At 39.9% G+C, this 19,686-nt stretch overlaps 1 protein-coding gene across 2 annotated transcripts; it reads left to right on the plus strand.

Moving 5' to 3' along the window:
- Nucleotides 1-6,424: 6,424 nt before the first annotated feature.
- DPY30 (dpy-30 histone methyltransferase complex regulatory subunit) lies at nt 6,425-19,158 on the plus strand. 2 transcript variants are annotated; one of them, XM_047782334.1, is made up of 5 exons: nt 6,425-6,663; nt 6,763-6,834; nt 6,921-6,968; nt 14,465-14,607; nt 18,822-19,158. In XM_047782334.1, exons 2-5 carry the CDS (start codon nt 6,799-6,801, stop codon nt 18,892-18,894), a joined length of 300 nt encoding a protein of 99 aa, XP_047638290.1. In that variant the 5' UTR covers nt 6,425-6,663; nt 6,763-6,798; the 3' UTR covers nt 18,895-19,158. The 2 variants fall into 2 exon arrangements, with proteins under 2 accessions (XP_047638290.1, XP_047638289.1); XM_047782333.1 differs by having other exon boundaries at nt 6,426-6,518.
- The last annotated feature ends 528 nt before the right edge of the window (nt 19,159-19,686 follow it).

A 19,686-nucleotide genomic window follows, 5' to 3' on the forward strand; every position in this document is an offset into this window, starting at 1 on the left:
TGGGGCAAAGTCTGGAGGAAACTTTACATCAGCTTTTTTTTTTTTTTTTTTTTTTTTGTCCTTTTAGGGCCGCACCTGCGCATTTGGAGATTCCCGAGCTAAGGGCTAAATCAGGGCTGTAGCTGCCAGCCTACATGATCTGAGTCTGACATTTACACCACAGCTCACAGCAATGCCGGATCCTTAACCCACTGAGCGAGGCCAGGGATCAAACCTGCATCCTCTTGGATGCTACTCAGATTTGTGATTTGTTTCCGCTGAGGCACGACAGGAACTCCAGCTTTTTTTTTTTTTTTTTTTTTTTTTTTTTTTTTGAGGCTGCACTTGCAACATATGGAAGTTCCTGGGCTAGGGGTTGAATCAGAGCTACAGCTGTTGGCCTACACCACAGCCATAGCAATGCAGAATCTGAGCTGCCTCTGTGACCCACACTACAGCTCATGACAATGCTAGATCGTTAACCCACTGGGTGAGGCCAGGGATCGAACCTGCATCCTCATGGATGCTAGTTGGATTTGTTTCTCCTGAGTCACAGGGGGAACTCCCTACATCAGCTTTTAAAAATCTTCTCTCAGTGGAGCCAAAAAGGGCACAATTTCTCCAGCAAGGAGTTCTGACAACATGTGAGCAATGTTGCCTATCAGGGACACTCATGAGAACCTCTGTCCCCTGATCATGTAGGCACCCTCTTACTAACACACACCAAAACACCAGACTTCTACAATGAAAGCAGGTACTTAGCATAAACCATATAGTTTGCACAATCATTTTAGGCATAATGAGCCACTCTCATTATTTACAGAAAGTTTTATACTAGTGTAGGGAAGTGTTTATTGTTCAAATTCCTAGACACCAGCCAGTTTTGCAAGCAGGCCTTCTAAGGCTAGCAGTTTCCAGCCTGCTATGTTAACTTTTTTCTGCATATGCCCCATAAATACTTGGGTAGAGGAAAGTGTGAACTGGAGGAATTTTCTTTTAATGCTAATGGTGTTGGTCTTTCTCCTTCTGACTTACTTCACTTAGTATGAGAGTCTCTAGTTCCAGCCATGTTGCATTGCTCTGACTGGTGGAGGCCGGCAGCTGCAGCTCCTCTTGGACCCCTAGCCTTGGAACTTCCACGTGCTGAGGGTGTGGCCCTAAAAAGAAAAAAAAAATTTTTAATGAAGAGAAATGGTTTCAATATAAGTTAACATGGAATGGCTCTGGGTATCTGAAAATTAAAAGAATCGAAGTAATATGGTGTATCTATTCATAAGCCACAACCTATTTATAAATTTAAGCACTGATAGTCATTTGGATTGTATAAAGAAGACATAACATTTAAAATTAACACTTTTAGGAGTTCCCTTTGTGGCTCAGTGGTTAAGGAACCCGACTAGGATTCGTGAGGATGCAGGTTCCATCCCTGGCCTTGATCATTGGGTTAAGGATCTGGCGTTGCCATGAGCTGTGGTGTAGGTTGAAAAGCTGGCTGGGATCCCGCATTGCTGTGGCTGTGGCATAGGCCAGCAGCTACAGCTCTGGTTCAGTCCTTAGCCTGAGAACTTCCATGTGCTGTGGGTGAGGTCCTAAAATAAGTAAGTAAATAAATAAATAAATAGAAAATCATTTAGTAATGTAGCCCCTCATGAGAAATGGCTAAAGTAATTGACAATTTGGAAATGGGAAATGATATTAAAGTTAGCCTTTTCCTTCATTTTATTATTCTCATTGCTCAGCCAAGTGTATCATAAAAGTCAAGAATATAGTGTATCCATGTCTTTGAAAAGCCCACTTGGTATGTTCCTTGGTACACTAACATTTCTGAGATGGGGATGGGGGTAAGCACGCCTGGGCATTGAGTTTTGTAGTGAAGACTGGGGAACTATTTTGGGCAACAAAAGATACTTCCTTGGAAAGCAATTTACCAAATTTGGAAAATATAGTTCTAGGTCTTGTGAGGTAATTGATGTCCCTCCACACTAACTGTGTTCGTAAGGTTCGTTTACACTCAGTATCCTTTGTATTTTTCTGCAAACCCATTTGTGTGTGTGTGTGTGTGTGTGTGTGTGTGTGTGTGTGCACGCACGCACACATGCACATCATCTTTTTTTTTTTCCTTTTCAGGCCGCATATTGAAGTTCCCAGGCTAGGGGTCAAATCGGAACCGCAGCCACTGGCCTACATCATAGCCATAGCAACGCTGGATTCAAGCCACATCTTCGAACTACACACACTGCATCTTGAGGCAAGACTGGATCCTTAACTTACTGAGTGAGGCAGGGTGTAGAACCTGAATCCTCATGGATACCAGTCGGGTTCTTAACTTGCTGAGCCACAACAGGAACTCCCTGGATCATGTTATTTCTCTGAGCACTTTCTTTCTTACAAATTATTCTTATTCTTATTATTATTTTGTCTTTCATCTTTTTAGGGCCGCACCCATGGCATATGGAGGTTCCCAGGCTAAGGGTCAAATCAGAGCTGTAGCTGCTGGCCTGTGCCACAGCCATAGCAAAGTCTTTCCTACAAATTATTTAAAAGAAAAAAAAAAAAAAACCCGGACAGCAACTACAACAACAATGTAGAACAACATTTTATGGATTTTTAAATTTTTATTTACTTATTTATTTTTTTAGGGTTGCACTCAGAGGATATGGAAGTTCCCAGGTTAGGGATTGAATTGGAGCTGCAGCTGTCAGCCTATGCAACAGCCGCAACCATGCAGGATCTGAGTCACCTCTGTCACCTACACCACAGGTCATGGCAATGCTGGATCCGTAACCCACTGAGCAAGGCCATGGATTGAACCTGCATCCTCATGGATTGCTGTCCTTACCCACCATGGGAACTTCATGGAAATTTCATTTTTTTAATTTTTATTAAAGTATAGCTGATGTACAATGTTGTGCCAATTTTTACTGTACAGCAAAATGACCCAGCCTTTCATATATATATTCTTTTCTTATATTATCTCCCATCATGCTCTGTCCCAAGAGACTGGAAATAGTTCCTTTGCTATACAGTAGGACTTCATTGCTTATTTATTCTAAATAGAACAATATTTTAGTAATGAACTTCTTGGACGTAGGTAAAACAGAATGTTTCACTTACATTTATATAACATCACTTTACAAAGTGGTTTCATCTATTTTATCTCATTTGATTCTATGAAGAATTGTTAGGCCCAGAAGAGTTACTTACACACGGCAAACAAGTATAGGAACCAGGTTTTAATATTTATCTAATTCCAAATATAGTCTTTCTTTACTATAAATGCTGTATTATTCCTAAATAGGTACTGCCTGTCTAAAAATGTTGATGTCTTACAAATGGAATTTGCATCACATCTGTAAAAAGAGAGTGAAGTAGCTTTTTTTATTCTTCTACATTCTAGAACTAGAATTTTATAACTACTATCTCCCTTAAACTTCAAGAAAGAAAGGAAGGTTGGGGACTAGCACTCTGGTGCTTTTCCTATAAATTTCTTTCTTTTAAAAAAATATTTATCAAATATAAGAAACAAATACACAAAGATGAATATAATAAGATGTTGTCTTTGAAGAACTCAAAAATCTGTGTTTAGGCAGGATGAAGTACCTAACAAAGACATAATGGAAGCAGATGAGAGGAGTCCCCAACGAAGTTTGGTACTGCAAGTCCAAACAAGAGTTCAGTGTTGGAGTTCTCATCATCACTCAGCTTGGATTCAGCGTTGCCGTGGCTCTGGTGTAGGCTGATTGGGCCCCTAGCCTGGGAACCTCCATATGCTGGGGGTGGGGGGGCCTAAAGAGACACCCCCCCAAAAAAAGTTCAATGTTGTTCTCATTCTTTTAATTTTCTTTTAATTTGTCACACTCTCCATATTGCAAATTTCTGTTATAATGATGGGCCATCCTCTTTAGAATTTTAAATTTCATATCAAACCAGCTTTTTGCAGTATTTTGAATGTGTTATTTCGTATACTTTCTTGCTATTTCAATTTCCAGCACTTATTTATTTTTATTTTTACTTTTTGCCCTGCTCTCTGCTGCCATGGCCTGTTCTCTGAATGTTTCAATTAATATGTTGTAAATGTAAAAACTTTAGTGAAGCTTTTTCTGTAAACCACACTAATAACTTTTCTCTAGATTGAGAGAAACCTGGCCTATAGTTAATTTTTCTGTGCTATTTCCTTCAGCAATCATTTTCATATTCTGTCCTTTTCCCAGTAGTATCAGTTACTTAATTAAAATCCAATTTTGAATATGAATCAATTAAATATATGCTGTGTAAATATGATGTACCAGGCACTATGTGAAGCATAAAGATATATAAAATAAGATCCCTATCCTAAATTTTTCTTCTTGTTTTGTTATTTTTTGTTGTTTATTTAATTTGGAAGGTTTTTTTGTTTGTTTTTTTAATGGCCACACCCATGGCATATGGAAGTTCCTGGGCTATGGATGCAATCCAAGCCACAGCTGTGACCTATGTTGCAGCTGCAGCAACACTGTATCCTTTAACACTGTATCCACTGTGCTGGGCCTAGGGTTGAACTTGTGCCTTTTTTTTTTTTTGTTCTAAGGGCTGCGTCTGGGGCATATGGAAGGTCCCAGGGTAGAGGTTGAATCTGAGCTGCAGCTGGAGCCTATGCCAAAGCCACAGCAACGTGGGATCCTTAATCTACTGAGTGAGGCCAGGGATGGAACCCACATCCTCATGGATACTATCTGGGTTCATTACCACTGAGCCACAAAGGGAACTCCCTGGCAGTTTTTATTGAGTGCTTACTAAGTATTGGGAGATATTTGGATATATATAACAATGTACATAACTGGAGTTCCCGTTGTGGCGCAGTGGTTAATGAATCCAACTAGGAACCATGAGGTTGCAGGATCGGTCCCTGCCCTTGCTCAGTGGGTTAAGGATCCAGCATTGCCGTGAGCTGTGGTGTAGGTTGCAGATGTGGCTCGGATCCCGCGTTGCTGTGGCTCTGGCATAGGCCGGTGGCTACAGCTCCGATTCTACCCCTAGCCTGGGAACCTCCATATGCCGCGGGAGCGGCCCAAGAAATAGCAAAAACAAAACAAACAAACAAACAAAAAAAACAATATACATAACTATTCTCTTTAGTTTTCCTAGTTATTCTCTGGTTTTACTAGATTACATTTACCATTCTTGAAAAACATTTAATCTCATTTTGAATTCACATATGTACCAGTCAGTTTCTACATCCTGTACATAAGCACCTCCATTTTTGCATCAGTTCTACATATGTTCAGAACATATCAGTACTACATGAAAAATCCAAAATGCCATATGGTAGATATTTCCAATCACAATACTAATCAAGTATACATTATAAAACTTTGTAAATGTACCTAAAATGTACTTACAAGTCCAGCTCCTAAACAAATTTTATTTACTTTAGGTTTTTAGTCGTGTACTCTTTACAGAGTAGTAAAATGACTTTGTATTCTACCTTAAAACATGTTAATGTTATAATCACAAATATTTCCATATTTCTAGTGTCATGCTTTATTCTATTTTATGGATATACCATAATTTAGTAACCAAATAGTTTATATGAAATTTAAAATTTTCAAGTTATAAAGTGCAGATACAAATGTGATTATTGACTCTAAGGCAGGCACTTCAATGTATCACATATTTACATAAAATAAGTGGAACTTATTGGAATTAAAACAATCCAATTTACTAGATCCTGTTTGTTGCTTGCAAATGTGTCTGGGAGGCAAATTATCTTTTGTATTTTTACAAAAACAATACTATTGGAGTTCCCTTGTGGCCCTGCAGGTTAAGGATCTAGTGTCACTGCAGCAGCTGGCGTTGCTGCTGTGGCAGGCGTGGGGTCCCTGGCCCAGGAACTTCCACACGCCTCAGCAACAGCAAAGAGACAAAACGAACCAAAAAACCCATTGTTAAAAAAATACAATAGTATCAACAGTATCACAGTTTGGAAAGCCAGTTGCACATTGCTAACCTTGATACAAATGTAAAGTAGCACTAACAGTGCCTATTCACATATTTAAGGACTTGAATAAAAGCTTACTACGAAACCCTTAAACATTGTTTCTTCCCTCAACTTTGGCTTTAGAGTAAAACATTGATATTCTTTCGTAGACTGTTGAATTTGGGTTTGTGATTTTTCTAGCAAGAACTATCCAGTAAGTGGTTTCGGCTTCTCGAGGCAGAGCTTTGGTAGAAATTTTCAGGCAGCACCGAGGGCTGGCCGGACGAACCCCTTCCAGTTGGCCTGGTTACTGAATCTGCAGCTGGGGTGGCGCTTGCTCTGGGTAGGCAGGTCGAGGAGCGATTCTTTCGCAGATCTCGGAGGCACACCTTGATCATGACTCCACTAAAAGCAGAGGGCTTGGTAGACTCAGAACCGTACGGGTACCTCCCAGCTCGGGGCCGCTGGGGAGTTCTGCGCAGGCGCCGCAGTCGTGCTACTGCCGTCACTTACGGCGGAAGCGGTTTGTGCTGGGAGTTGGTGGTGCGGTGCGGGTTCTTAGGAACGAACGTCTTGGGCGCGGGTAATCAGCTCCCTTTCCCCTTTCCCCTTTCCCCCACCTCTACTAGGCTCTTGCGATTATCGCGGAGCTTCCGGACCTGATGCGGGCACTCAGTTGTGGACTGTCTCACCTGCTCCCCTACTGCGCCGGGTGCTCCCGCGCCCAGGTGGGGGTGAGGGTCGGGGTCGGGGGCTGGGCTGGACTGCATCCTGGAGTCTTGGTCTGAAATCTCCCGAGTAATTTACGGTTTTTCTTGTTTTCCAAGACTGGTATCCGGGGACTGTGACTTGCAGGGTCCGTCATGGAGCCAGAGCAGATGCTGGAGGGACAGACGCAGGTACCAGGAGGCCCTGGATTCAGGGTGGCCGTGTGCGGCAAAGAAAGAGTGGCTGATGTTTCTGTGACCTGTGATTTGTTTTCCAGGTTGCAGAAAATCCCCATTCTGAGTACGGTCTCACGGACAATGTCGAGGTAACTTGCCCAGTTCCTATGCCGTATCTTTATGTCTCTTATGAGCTGGAGAAGACTTGGGACCTATTTTTACCGGGCTGCTTTGCACAAAGGAAAACTTTATCGTCGTGAACCAAGTAGTATCATATTATGGGCAGCTCGTTTTATTAGTGGTACTTCTATTTCGTGGTGTGCAGACGTACAAATTAGCTCAGAGTTGAGAGGTTGGACTTCGAAAATGATTTAGAGAAGTAAACATACATTACTAAAGGAGACTGTAAGAATTGTTTTTTGGGGGGCCATTAGTTCATCTGTTGGAATATTGCATTGGAAAAACCGCACATCAGAATTAAGAAACCCATTGTTTTTTTAGAATTGTGTGCTGGCGAAGTCAGCTTTTAGTAAATGTTGAATCTTTACAGATGTCAGTTGTAGGTGTTGGAGGCTATAACAGAGAGTAGACACTCTTTTTACCTTACATGGTTGGTTAGTCTGAATTCAAAGAGTACATGTCAAAAAAAGTGCAAAAGAAGGTTACTTTTATAAAGCCTATTTATATATGTGCTAAGAGGTTGCTATCTAATAGTAAAAGTTACTTTGTAGATGAGTGAATAGATGCTGAAACAATTGAATTAACTAGACCTAGGTGGGATTGACTAAGAAAATAAAGTTTCTAAAGATGTGTGTGTTTTATGACCAAAGGGGAAAAAAAAAAATGACTATCAGTAATTAAGTTTGGATAAATGAGAATAGGAGCATTTCCAAGCAGAGTAATAATAGTAACAACTGCTAATACATATTTAGCCCTTTCACTATGTACCAGGCCTACTTCGAAGTAACTTAACATTTTCAGCCTGTATTACAAGGCTCAGAGAAGTTGAGTAACTTGTCTAAGGTCACCAGGAGGTAAGTTTAGAGCTGTGTGTTAAACCTAGGCAGGTTGACATTTTTGAGGTGGGATTAAATTAAATTGCTGATCTTGACCAAGTCCTAGAGTTTGCTGGCATGTGCAGTGACTACTCTGCCTGTAAAATTGCTGGGAATGTTTATTGATTTGATACCATTGTTAAGCGAATCTCTCTTTACATATGCAGTTTTTTTTTGTTTTGTTTTGTTTTGTTTTGTTTTGGTCTTTTTAAGGCCACACTTGCAGCATTTGGAGGTTCCCAGGCTAGTGGTTGAATAGGAGCTGTAGCTGCTGGCCTACACCAGAGCCACAGTAGCCAGAGCCAAAGCAATGTGGGATCCGAGCTGCGTCTGCAGCCTACACCACAGCTCATGGCGATTTCAGATCCTTTAACCCACTGAACGAGGCCAGGGGTCAAACTCTCATGGATGCTAGTTGGATTCATTAACCCTTGAACCACGACGGGAACTCCCATAGGCAGGTTTTAATTGAACTGCTATGCTGAATCAGGTGAGGATATTCTATGCCATTTAGTGTTTTAGTCATTTAAGAGACTTCTTTTTAGGCATCAGCACAGTCTTTCCTTGATGGTGCTTATATATGGAGGCAGAGCCATGATACAGTAGAGCAGTGATACTGAATGCTTTTACTCAAACTCTCAGACCAATTTCCATGGTAAAGTGAGAAAAAAAAATGAGAGTGGAGTGATTGTTTGCTGATGATACATTATTTGGTAATTGGTTTTCTTTTCAGAATTTTAAAATGCCATTCTTTTATGTGTTAATGTTGATAGTAAAGTAAAAAATTATGCTTATTTATTTCTAAGTTTTTACTAGGTAAAATAAAGTTAGCAAGACTTCATTTATTGCAATGTGTGTGTGTGTGTGCATATATATATATATATTTTTTTTTTTTTTTGACTGTGCCTGTGTCATGCAATAGTTTCTAGGCCGGGGTTGAACCTGTGCCATGTGGTGGCAATGCTGGGTCCTTAACCCACTAGGCCACCAGAGAACTTCTATATTATTTTATCTTTAATTTGTTTGTGATATCTCTAAGTCTGGAAATCACTACTCTACAGCTGCTGCTGATTTCTTATGGTTCCATTTTATTGACTTATACATTTTTAGGTTTTTTTTTTTTTAGGATTTATACTATGAAAGTTTAATTTCCCACAAGTTACCTTCAAATGGTATCATATAATATCTTCAAATGGTACCGTATGTATTGTGTAAGGCCCTTACAACAGTATCCTTCCATTTCTTCTCTTCTGGCTTTTATGCTATTGTTATCATATACTGTACTTCTGTATATGTTATAACCCTTCAATTGATTACTTTTGTTTTTTTCTTTAAAGAAGTCAGTTATTGGAATTCCCCTCATGGCTCAGTGGAAATGAATCTGACTAGTAACCATGAGGACACAGGTTCGACCCCTGGCCTCACTCAGTGGGTTAAGGATCTGGTGTTGCTGTGAGCTGTGGTGTAGGTTGCAGACGAGGCTCGGATCTGGCATTGCTGTGGCTGTGAAGTAGGTTGGCAGCTGCAGCTCCGATTTAACCCCTAGCCTGGGAATCTCCATATGCTGCGAGCGTGGCCCTAAAAAAACAAAAAATCAATTCTCTTTAAAGAGATTTAAACAGTAAGAGAAAGGAGTGTTTCATATTTATTCATATAGTTTTTCTGGATTCCCCATTCTTTTGTGTAGATCCAGCTTCCCATCTGGTATCATTTCCCTTCCTTCTGAGGGGCTTTCCTTAATATTTCTTGTGGTGGAGGTTTGCTGATAAGGAATTCTTAAAGGTTCTGAATGTCTAAAAGGTAATTATTTAACCTTGTTTTTGAGGTATTTTTGCAGAGTGTAGATTTGCTCCACTGTCTTTTGGCTGATATTGTTTCCTATGAAAAGTCTGCTATCATTCTTATTTTTGCTTCTCCATGTTGTCTTCTCTTGGTCCTTTGAAGATTTTTTTTTTTTTCTTTTTAGGGCCACGGGTGCAGCACATGGAAGTTGCCTGGCTAAGGTCGAATGGGAGCTACAGCGGCCAGCTTGTGCCACAACCACAGCAATGCCAGTCCAGGCCATGTCTGTGACCTATGCTGCAGCTCTTGGAAATGATGGATCCTTAACCCACTGAATGAGGCCAGGAATTAAACCCACATCCTCATAGATACTAGTCAGGTTCTCAACCCACTGAGCCACAATTCCTGGCCTTTTAAGATTTTCTTGGAGTTCCCGTCGTGGCACAATGGAAACGAATCCTACTAGGAACCATGAGGTTGCGGGTTTGATCCCTGGTCTCGCTCAGTGAATTAAGGATCTGGCATTGCCGTGAGCTGTGGTGTAGGTCGCAGACGAGGCTCGGATCCCGTGTTGCTGTGGCTCTGGCGTAGGCCAGCAGCTACAGCTCCGATTGGACCCCTATTCTGGGAACCTCCACATGCCGCTGGAGCGGCCCTAGAAAAGGCAAAAAGACAAAAAAAAAAAGATTTTCTTACTGGTTTTAAATAATTTGATTATGGTTATCTTGTTTGTTTTTTTTTCTTTTTTCCTCCTCACCCATGGCATGTGGAGGTTCCCAGGCCAGGGATCGAACCTGTGCCACAGAAGTGACCTAAGTTGCTGCAGTGACAATGCCAGATCCCTAACCCACTGTGCCACAAGGGAACTCCCCATCTGGTAATTTTTATTGGAGGCTGGGCATTGTGGACTTTATCTTGTCGAGTACTGGTTATTTTTGTATATCTTCAGATATTTTTGAACTTTGTTCTAGGACAGTTAAATTACTTGGAAACAGTTTGATCCTTTTGAGGTTTGCCTTTAAGCTTTTTTAGGGACCAGATGAGCCTTTAGTTTAGGCTTAATTTTTCCTCTTGTGTATTTCATTTTGAGTTTTCCCCCTCTGGGTCACAGGAACATGAACTACTCCTGACCTGTGTGAGTTCCACAGATTATGTATCCTGCGTTTTCCAAGGTTTTTTTTTTCTTTTTTCTTTTTTTAATATTAGCTTTTATGAGTTCCTGTTGCGGCTCACTGGTAACTAGTATTCTAAGGACATGAGTTTGATCCCTGGCCTCGTTCAACGGGTTAAGGATCTTGCATTGCCTCAAACTGTGGAATAGGTCGCAGACTCGGCTTGGATCCTGTGTTGCTAGGGCTGTGGTGGAGGCCAGTGGCTACCCTGCCGATTTAGCCTCTAGCCTGGGAACTTCTATATACTGAAGATGCAGCACTTAAAAAAAAAAAAAAAAAAAGACAATGTTAGCTTTTATTAGCATAGTTACATAGAGGGAGGCTTTGGAACAAGATTTAAAGATATGTAGGTAGTTTCTTTGTATTTTTGGTACCCTCCCACCCAGCAAATGAGTTAACCATTCTCAGATCCCTTTTTTTTTTTTTTTTTTTGCCTGAGCCTGTGGCATGTGGAAGTTCATGTGCCAGGGATTGAACCTGTGCCACAGCAGCAACATGAGCCTCTGCAGGGACGGTGCCAGATCCTTAACCCACTGTACCACGAGGAAACTCCCCAAGTGTTTTTTTTTCCCCTGGCCTTGGGTAGTTTCTTCACAATCATGCTCTGAGAAGTATTCACTTGAAGACTGGAAGGCAATCTCTTAGTCTGTTTCTGTGCACCTCTCCTCTCTGTGAAACTCTCCTTTTCAGTACTCTGCCCTGCAAGTTTTGGTTCAGTTGGTCTCTTTCACTTTTAAACTCTGTCTTCTCAACTTAGGGAGACTGAGAGGGTCTGCTTGGGTTCCTTCTCCCTGGGTTTCATTGTATAAGTTCTCCAAGTAGGATGCAGTAAGCTGGGGCAGTCATAGGCCTCATCTCATTTTTTTCCCCCCATTTTTTGTGATCACTGTTCTGCACTGTTAAAAGCTTAATCTTGTTTTTTATGTGGAACTGTAGGTACTGAAGTACAGATATGGAGGAAAGGACTGTAAGAGAGGCCAACCATAAGTAATATGTGGATTTTTGGCTGAGCAGAGAGGGTTGGTGCTCCAAACCTCCGTGTTGTTCAGGGGCTAACTGTATATTTTTTCAGATTAATTCAGGATTTTGACCTAAGTAAAATTAAGCATAGCAATTGCACATAGTGGATATAAAGTAAGTGTCTAAATGAAATAAATGAGAGGATTTGGTCAAGGAGTTTATTATAGGATCTATCAGTTGCTTAGGCATTGCTGTTCCTTAGTGAAGGAAGGCACCGGAATGTCATGTAACTCACTAGTTTTAATCGTGTATGGGTATTTGTTGCAATTAACTGATGGATAATAAATTTCTTTCTTTTTTTTGTCTTTTTGTCTTTTTTTTGTCTTTTGTTGTTGTTGTTGTTGTTGTTGCTATTTCTTGGGCCGCTCCCGCAGCATATGGAGGTTCCCAGGCTAGGGGTAGAATCGGAGCTGTAGCCTCCGGCCTACGCCAGAGCCACAGCAACGTGGGATCCGAGCCGCGTCTGCAACCTACACCACAGCTCACGGCAACGCTGGATTGTTAACCCACTGAGCAAGGGCAGGGACCGAACCCGCAACCTCATGGTTCCTAGTCGGATTTGTTAACCACTGCAACACGATGGGAACTCCTAAATTTCTTAATTCATGGCCGAATAGATGGCTGTTTCATACATTAAATACGTCTAGATAATTATTTTTATTAAGTCCAAAAATTAGATTGAAAAGATAAACAAAACTAGAAGTACCTGACATAGTTCTGGAAAGTATTTCGGGAAATATGTTGTAGTTATATGCCTAAAGTTTTTTTCTCACCTTTTACAAAATAAAATTTTCTTTAAAAAATTGTGTAGAATTTTTTTTTTTATTACTGACTCATATCCAGTTCGCGTATAATTGGGGAAAAGTTCATTTAAATGAAAGTGCTTTTAGTAGTAGTGTTTTGTCTTTGAGAGAGCCAGTTATTTCAGAATTTCTAAAATGGTGGAGTTCTCATTGTAGCTCAACTGGTTAAGAACCTGACTAACATCATGAGGATGAGGGTTCAATCCCTGGCCTCACTCAGTGGGTTAAGGATCTGGTGGTGCTGTGGGCTGTGGTGTAGGTCACAGATTCAGCTTGGATCTGGCATTGCTGTGGCTGTAGCTGTAGCATAGTCTGGCATCTGCAGCTCCAGTTCGACTCGTAGCCTGGGAACTTCCATATGCTGCAGATGCAGCCCTAGAAAGAAAAAAAAAATCTAAAATGGTAGATTTTCAGAAGGTGGCAAAGTTTTTCAGTAAAGTAGTTTTTGCTACTCTGGATGTCAGATGAATCTATATGAAATGCCCAGAATTTGGGGGACTCTTAGGAGTAGGGGGTATATGTCATCATTTCCTAAACATCATTTAAATGTAATTTAAATATGATCTTTTCTGTATCAATCATTTATGCTTTTTTGGCTACTATTGATATTTTTTTCTTAAATTTGTTTACTTTTGAAAATCATAATTACATTTGTTTAAAAACATAGGAGTTCCCTCGTGGCCTAGTGGTTAAGGATCTGGCATTGTCACACTTGTGACTTGTGGCACAGCTGTGGCTGGGGTTCAGTGGGCCTGAGAACTTGTGCATGCTGTGGGTGTGTCCAAAAGAAAGTAACGTAAGTGGGAAAATACTCTCATTGTAGTAGAGGGTAACCACAAAAATGAAATCAATGAATATGAAACATTGCTAATAAATTTTGCCAGTTGAAGTCTCTGAGCCTGAAGCATGCTCTCTATTAAGAGGGGAGTTTAGCAAGTGTTACAGAAGTATTTGTTTGCTTGTTTGTTTGCTTTGGCTGTACCTGCAGCATGTGAAAGTTCCCTGGCCCTGGAGCCAACCTGCACCATAGCAGTGACCAGAGCTGCTGCAGTGACAACTGGATCCTTAACCTCCTGCACCACCAGGGAACTCCCCAGAAGTGTTCAAGTCATATTAGTATCAAACTGAGAGGATGCTATCTGTGATGAAAGAATTTAAACAGGTCTAGTTTTCTCGCAGTGATTCAGCACTACTTAGTGTTGTGTCCAGATATTTTGATGCACACTGTGTAAAGGTATTCTCATGAAAAAAGAAAAAAAGGACTTGTATTTACTCCTAAAATGGCAGAAAGAAAGAGAAAAAGTGTAGGATCTGGAGAAATGACATTAAAAGAATGAGATATTATGGTGCCTTTAGATAATACTGGGATGAAATTTAGAGATGGGTCTGGTTTTATTTTGGCAGATTTGCAGTTCAATCCCAGCTTTCTAGTCATTGATTTACCTTTTCTTTCTTTTTTTTTTTTTTTTTCTTTTTAGGGCTGCACTTGCAGCATATGGAAGTTCCCAGGTTAGGGGTCGAATCAGAGATACAGTTGCTAGCCTACACCACAGCCATAGCAACACCGGATCCAGGCTGCTTCTGCAACCTACCCCACAACTTAATGGCAATGCCAGATCCTTAACCCCCTAGGCGAGGCCAGGGATCGAACCCGCATCCTCATGGATACTAGTCAGGTTTGTAACTCATTGAGACACAACGGGAACTCCCAATTTACCTTTTCTATTAGTGTTATATTTCCATTAATTTTGGTTTTGCATACAAAATAGTCTAGTTATTTTTTAATATTCATGCTTTTTTTTTAATTCACTAGAGGATAGTAGAAAATGAGAAAATTAATGCAGAAAAGTCATCAAAACAGAAAGTGGACCTCCAGTCTTTGCCAACTCGTGCCTATCTGGATCAGACAGTTGTGCCTATCTTATTACAAGGACTTGCTGTGCTTGCAAAGGAAAGGTAAGGTAGTAGTGTCTTTAAATGGACTTATGAGAAAAAGCAAAATAAAACTTCTCTAGTTGAAATATCATTAGTTATGTATAGTTATTTTTTTACCATACAAAGAATTTTTTTAAAGAAGCCAGCATTAATCTCAATTCAGACACTTATTTGTCTGCTAGTCTTAGATTATATGCATGTTTGTGATCATGGTATTCATGTTTTTGTTTTGTTTTCCTTTTTAGGGCCGCACCCGTGGCATATGGAGGTTCCCAGGCTAGGGGTCTACTTGGAGCTACAGCTGCTGGCCTACACCACAGCCACAGCCATGCCAGATCTGAGCCGTGTCTGCAACCTACACCACAGCTCATGGCAACGCTGGATCTTTAACCCACTGAGCTAGACCAGGGATTGAACCTACAACCTCATGGTTCCTAGTTGAATTGTTTCCTCTGTGCCACAACAGGAACTCTGGTATTCATGTAATTTTATATCTCCTTTTTACTTCAAATTATAACATAAAACTTTTTTTTCATATCTCTACAGAGCCTGTATGATTGTAATAAAATTAGAATAATACTACAATTAACTCAACCAGTTTCTTGTTGTTGAACATATAGGTCCAATTTCCCTTGTTATTATTATCGATCACCATGCAATTTATCTGTTTTCATATGCTTTTGCTTTTTTTTCCCCCCCTTTATTGGTTGCCCCAAGGCATATGGAGTTCCTGGGTTAGAGATCATAACCAAGCCACAGTTGCAACTTAAGGCACAGCTGTGGCAGCGGCAGATCCTAAACCCTCGGTGCCTGGCAAGGGATCAAACCTGTGTCCCAGTGCTCTCAAGATCCCATTGTGCTGCAGCATATACCCTTTTGCTTTTGTTTAATTACTTTCTTAGGATGAGTAAACAAGAGTTGGTTTGCTAGTTCAAATGACATGACTATTTTTATGGTGATTAACAAATAGCATCATATTTCTCTAAAGAAGTTTCTCATTTGTATTCTTCCAGTGTCGTCACAGCCTCAACAGCATGAGTGTTATAAACTTTTTTTTGGCCAAGTTGTTTTAATTTTTATTTCTTTGTTAGCAAGATTACAGTTTTTCCTCTCTTCTGTACATGTCTTTCCCCAGTAATTCTACCTAAGTTCTTTTTGTATAAATAAATCTAATAGGAAATTTTTTGTAAGTTACATAGTCAGCGTTTATTGGGTTTAAATTACGGTTTCCCCAAGACTGATAAAGAACACTGTAGCAAACTGACATAACTTCATAAGAAACTTGAAGGAAACGCCTTATCTTACACTAAGAGTGAGTTATTGATTTAGAGAAGGGATATTACTTAGTTTTAAATTTAAAAACAAAATAAGCATTAAATATTTGTTTTGGATTGTTATATTTATAAAGTAGGATTTATGTATGACTACAAGATATGTCTTGGCTCTTCTACTGTCAGTTAAAATATGGTCATCTTTTATATGTTTTTAATCCCTTCTCTAAAGAAGGCCAATATATTAGAAATTCTAAATATTACTTTAAATGATAGAAGAAAAAAATTTGAAGGTGTTTTTAAGTAATGTACTGTTAGTAAATACAATTTATTTATTCTTTGGTCTTTCTAGAGCCGCACCTGCAGCATGTGGAGGTTCCCAGGGTAGGGGTCAAATCGGAGCTGTAACTGCCGGCCTACACCACAGTAACAGCAAGCCGGCTCCAAGCCACATCTGCAACCTACATCACAGCTCACGGCAGTGCTGGATCCTTAACCCACTGAGCAAGGCCAGGGATCGAACCTTTATCCTCGTGGATGCTAGTCAGATTTATTTCTGCTGAGCCATGATGGGAACTCCAGTAAATATAACTTTTTTAAAGATTTTTATTTTGTCTATTATAGTTGAGTAAATACACTTTTTAAGTAAGGTGTCCTAGCAAAATAATTCATCAAATTAATCATAAATATTATGTGATGAGCTTTGTTTCTGGTTAGCTCAAAAGGCTGTTTAAAGTGCTAAGAGACATTTTAAGATCATTGTAAATCAATTCTAAATATTCCTTTTTATAGTAGGGTTTATAGAAATAAACTTGTCATCTTCACACTTGTTTTATCAGAAGAATAACATATGTGAAAGTGATAAATATGAAGTGAACCTCTATTTATTTATTTATTTATATTTATATTTATTTATTTTGCCACCCCATGGCACATGGAGTTCCTGGGCCAGGAATCAGATCGATCTTCAGTTGCAACCTAAGCTGCAACTGTGGCACCACTGGATCCTTAACCCACTGTGCCAAACAGGGGATCGAACCCACATCCCAGCGTTCCCAAGATGCTGCCAATCCCACTTTACCACAGTGGGAACTCCCAACACCTCTTTATCTTATTAAAATTTTTTTTCCCAGTTTTCTGGAGAAAACAATCGACATACATCACTATATAAGCTTAAGGTATACAACATAATGGTTTGATTTACATATATGGTGAAATGATTATTACACAGGTTTAGTTAACATTTATTATCACATAAATACACGAAAAAGAAGAGAAAAAAATTGCTTTTTGTGATGAGAACCTTAGGTTCTACTCTTTCACAATTTTCCCATGTATCATGCAGCAGTGTTAACTTTAGTCATCATGCTGTACATTACACCCCTAGTACTTTCAAGTGGAATTTTATACCTTTTGACCACCTTTCTCCAACTCCCCTTCCCCCCACCTTTTAATTTTAAAAAGTGCTTAACTTTTTAGGTGTGCTGTGTAGTGGCAACATTATAATTATTAATGATTTAAATATTTGAAGTCACAATACCAGTGACTTTCTAATAAGAAACATAGCAGAGCTTGTTGTCCAAATGAGTATTGCTTCCTTAATTAGTCCCTTGGGGAGTTCATCTAGCCATGGTATCCATTTTCAAAACAAACATATATTGTTTCCATACTCTTTTTTTTTTTTTTTTTGGCCACACCCAAGGCACGTGGAAGTTCACTGGCCAGGTATTGAACCCAAGCCATAGCAGTAACCATAGCCACAGCTGTGACAATGTCAGATCCTTAACCTACAGAGCCATCAGGGAACTTCTTGGTTTTGTACTCTTATCAAAGGATAATACTTAGAAAATTATGGGAGTTCCCATGGTGGTGCAGCAAAAACAAATCTGACTAGTATCCATGAGGATGTGGGTTTAATCCCTGGCCTCGATCAGTGGGTCAGGGATCGGGTGTTGCCCTGAGTTGTGATGTAGGTCACAGATCGGATTCAGATCCCACCTTGCTGTGGCTGTGGGAAAAGAAATTACATATATCATAGATATAGCTTGATGCATTTTCAGATACTCACATATTTTGCATTCAGATCAAGAAACTGAATACTCAGAGTTCCCGTTGTGGCACAGTGGTCAATGAATCCGACTAGGAACCATGAGGTTTCTGGTTCAATCCCTGGCCTTTCTCAGTGGGTTAAGGATCCGGCGTTGCCGTGAACTGTGGTGTAGATCACAGACTCGGCTTGGATCCCTCGTTGCAGTGGCTCTGGCGTAGGCCGGTGGCTACAGCTCCGATTAGACCCCTAGCCTGGGAATTTCAATATGCCGCAGGAGCGGCCCTAGAAAAGGCAAAAAAAAAAAAGACACTGAATACTGGAGTTCTTGTTGTGGCTCAGTGGGTTAAGAATCTGATGGTATCCATTGAGGATGCAGGTTTGATCCCTGACATTGCTCAGTGGGTTAAGGATCTGGTGTTGCCACGAACTGTGATTTAGGTCGCAGATGCAGCTCAGATCTGGCCGTTACTGTGGCTGTGGTGTAGACCGGCAGCTGTAGCTCTCATTTGACCCCTAGCCTTCGAACTTCCATATGCCACAGGTGCAGCCCTAAAGAGACAAAAAAAAAAAAGAAAGAAAGAAAAGAAAAGAAACTGAATATTGTGAGCACCCCAGAAGCCACCTTTGTGACTCCTTCAAATCAGTTTTCCCCCTGGGGTCATCATCCAGTTGTCAATGAACTTTTGAAGCTTGAGTTCATAACCAGATTTAAGCCGTAGAAAAATTTGTCTCTTTAAACTATGTTGTTGTCTAATTTGTTTGCCTGTGTCATTTACCATACTTACTATAAATGGCCTTTGAGTATAAAATGGAAATTAAACTGAAAAAGTTGTGTTTTCTTTATGGAACAATACATTTAAATAAGCATATCTCGAATATAAATTTCTAAATTTTGGATTTCTTTTCCCTTACAGACCACCAAATCCCATTGAATTTCTAGCATCATATCTTTTAAAAAACAAGGCACAGTTTGAAGATCGAAACTGACTCATTGGGAAGAACAGAACAATTTGGTTTCTACTGTAGATTTACAAGATTAAGAGGCAGCTTTAATTGCCATGATTGTCCCCTCCTTTGGAAGTATAAGACCTTCACGACAGCAGAACTTATTTCCAGAATTACAGAGAAAAACATACGTCCCTTATTGATTTAATTACATACTATTTAATGAGTGTATTCGGTGCAATTTTTCTCAGATTGTCTTTATCTTTGTTTTTAAAATGACCCTCAAAATAAACTGTTAAAACATCATTATTTTAAAGTAGTTTTTATTTTGTATGACAAATGCTTTATATGGTTTTATTGTTTTCATGTATTACTGATTCATTAGATTGCTTAGAGTGTCTTAGAATGCTGCAGTTCTACCACAGTGTGAAAATACACCAGTCAAGTAGAATATGTGAAGAAAAAAAAAAAAAACCCAGCCATTTTTTCCTAGCATTGTCCTTAGACCTCTTAGAAGTGGGATTTGTGCATCTTCAGTTTTTAATAGACAACACAGTGATCCTAATGCACAATAAAGTTGGAGTACTATCACAAGCATTGCAGAGGGTATTTGATATCCTTCAATGGTATCACCCTTTATGGCTGTCATTTATTGTAATTCTGCTATGTGTCAGGCACAACTTTTTATTTAAATTATCTCTGATGTAGCAACTGTGCAAAGTCGATAATGTTATTCCCATTTTGCAGATGAGGAAACAGATTGGGAGCTGTTAAGTGAGTTGCTCAAGACCACACTGCTGGTAGGTATTTGAACAGGCATCCAAGTCTCATTCT

Source organism: Phacochoerus africanus, chromosome 5, assembly GCF_016906955.1.
Source record: "Phacochoerus africanus isolate WHEZ1 chromosome 5, ROS_Pafr_v1, whole genome shotgun sequence".
Lineage (NCBI taxonomy): Eukaryota > Metazoa > Chordata > Mammalia > Artiodactyla > Suidae > Phacochoerus > Phacochoerus africanus.

Excerpts from the sequence above, each read along its gene's own strand:
- DPY30 (XM_047782334.1), top strand. The coding sequence starts at position 6,799 with ATGGAGCCAGAGCAGATGCTGGAGGGACAGACGCAG. Across the intron at positions 6,835-6,920 it reads TGCTGGAGGGACAGACGCAG|GTTGCAGAAAATCCCCATTC; the intron begins GTACCAGGAGGC and ends TTTGTTTTCCAG. Across the intron at positions 6,969-14,464 it reads GTCTCACGGACAATGTCGAG|AGGATAGTAGAAAATGAGAA; the intron begins GTAACTTGCCCA and ends TTAATTCACTAG.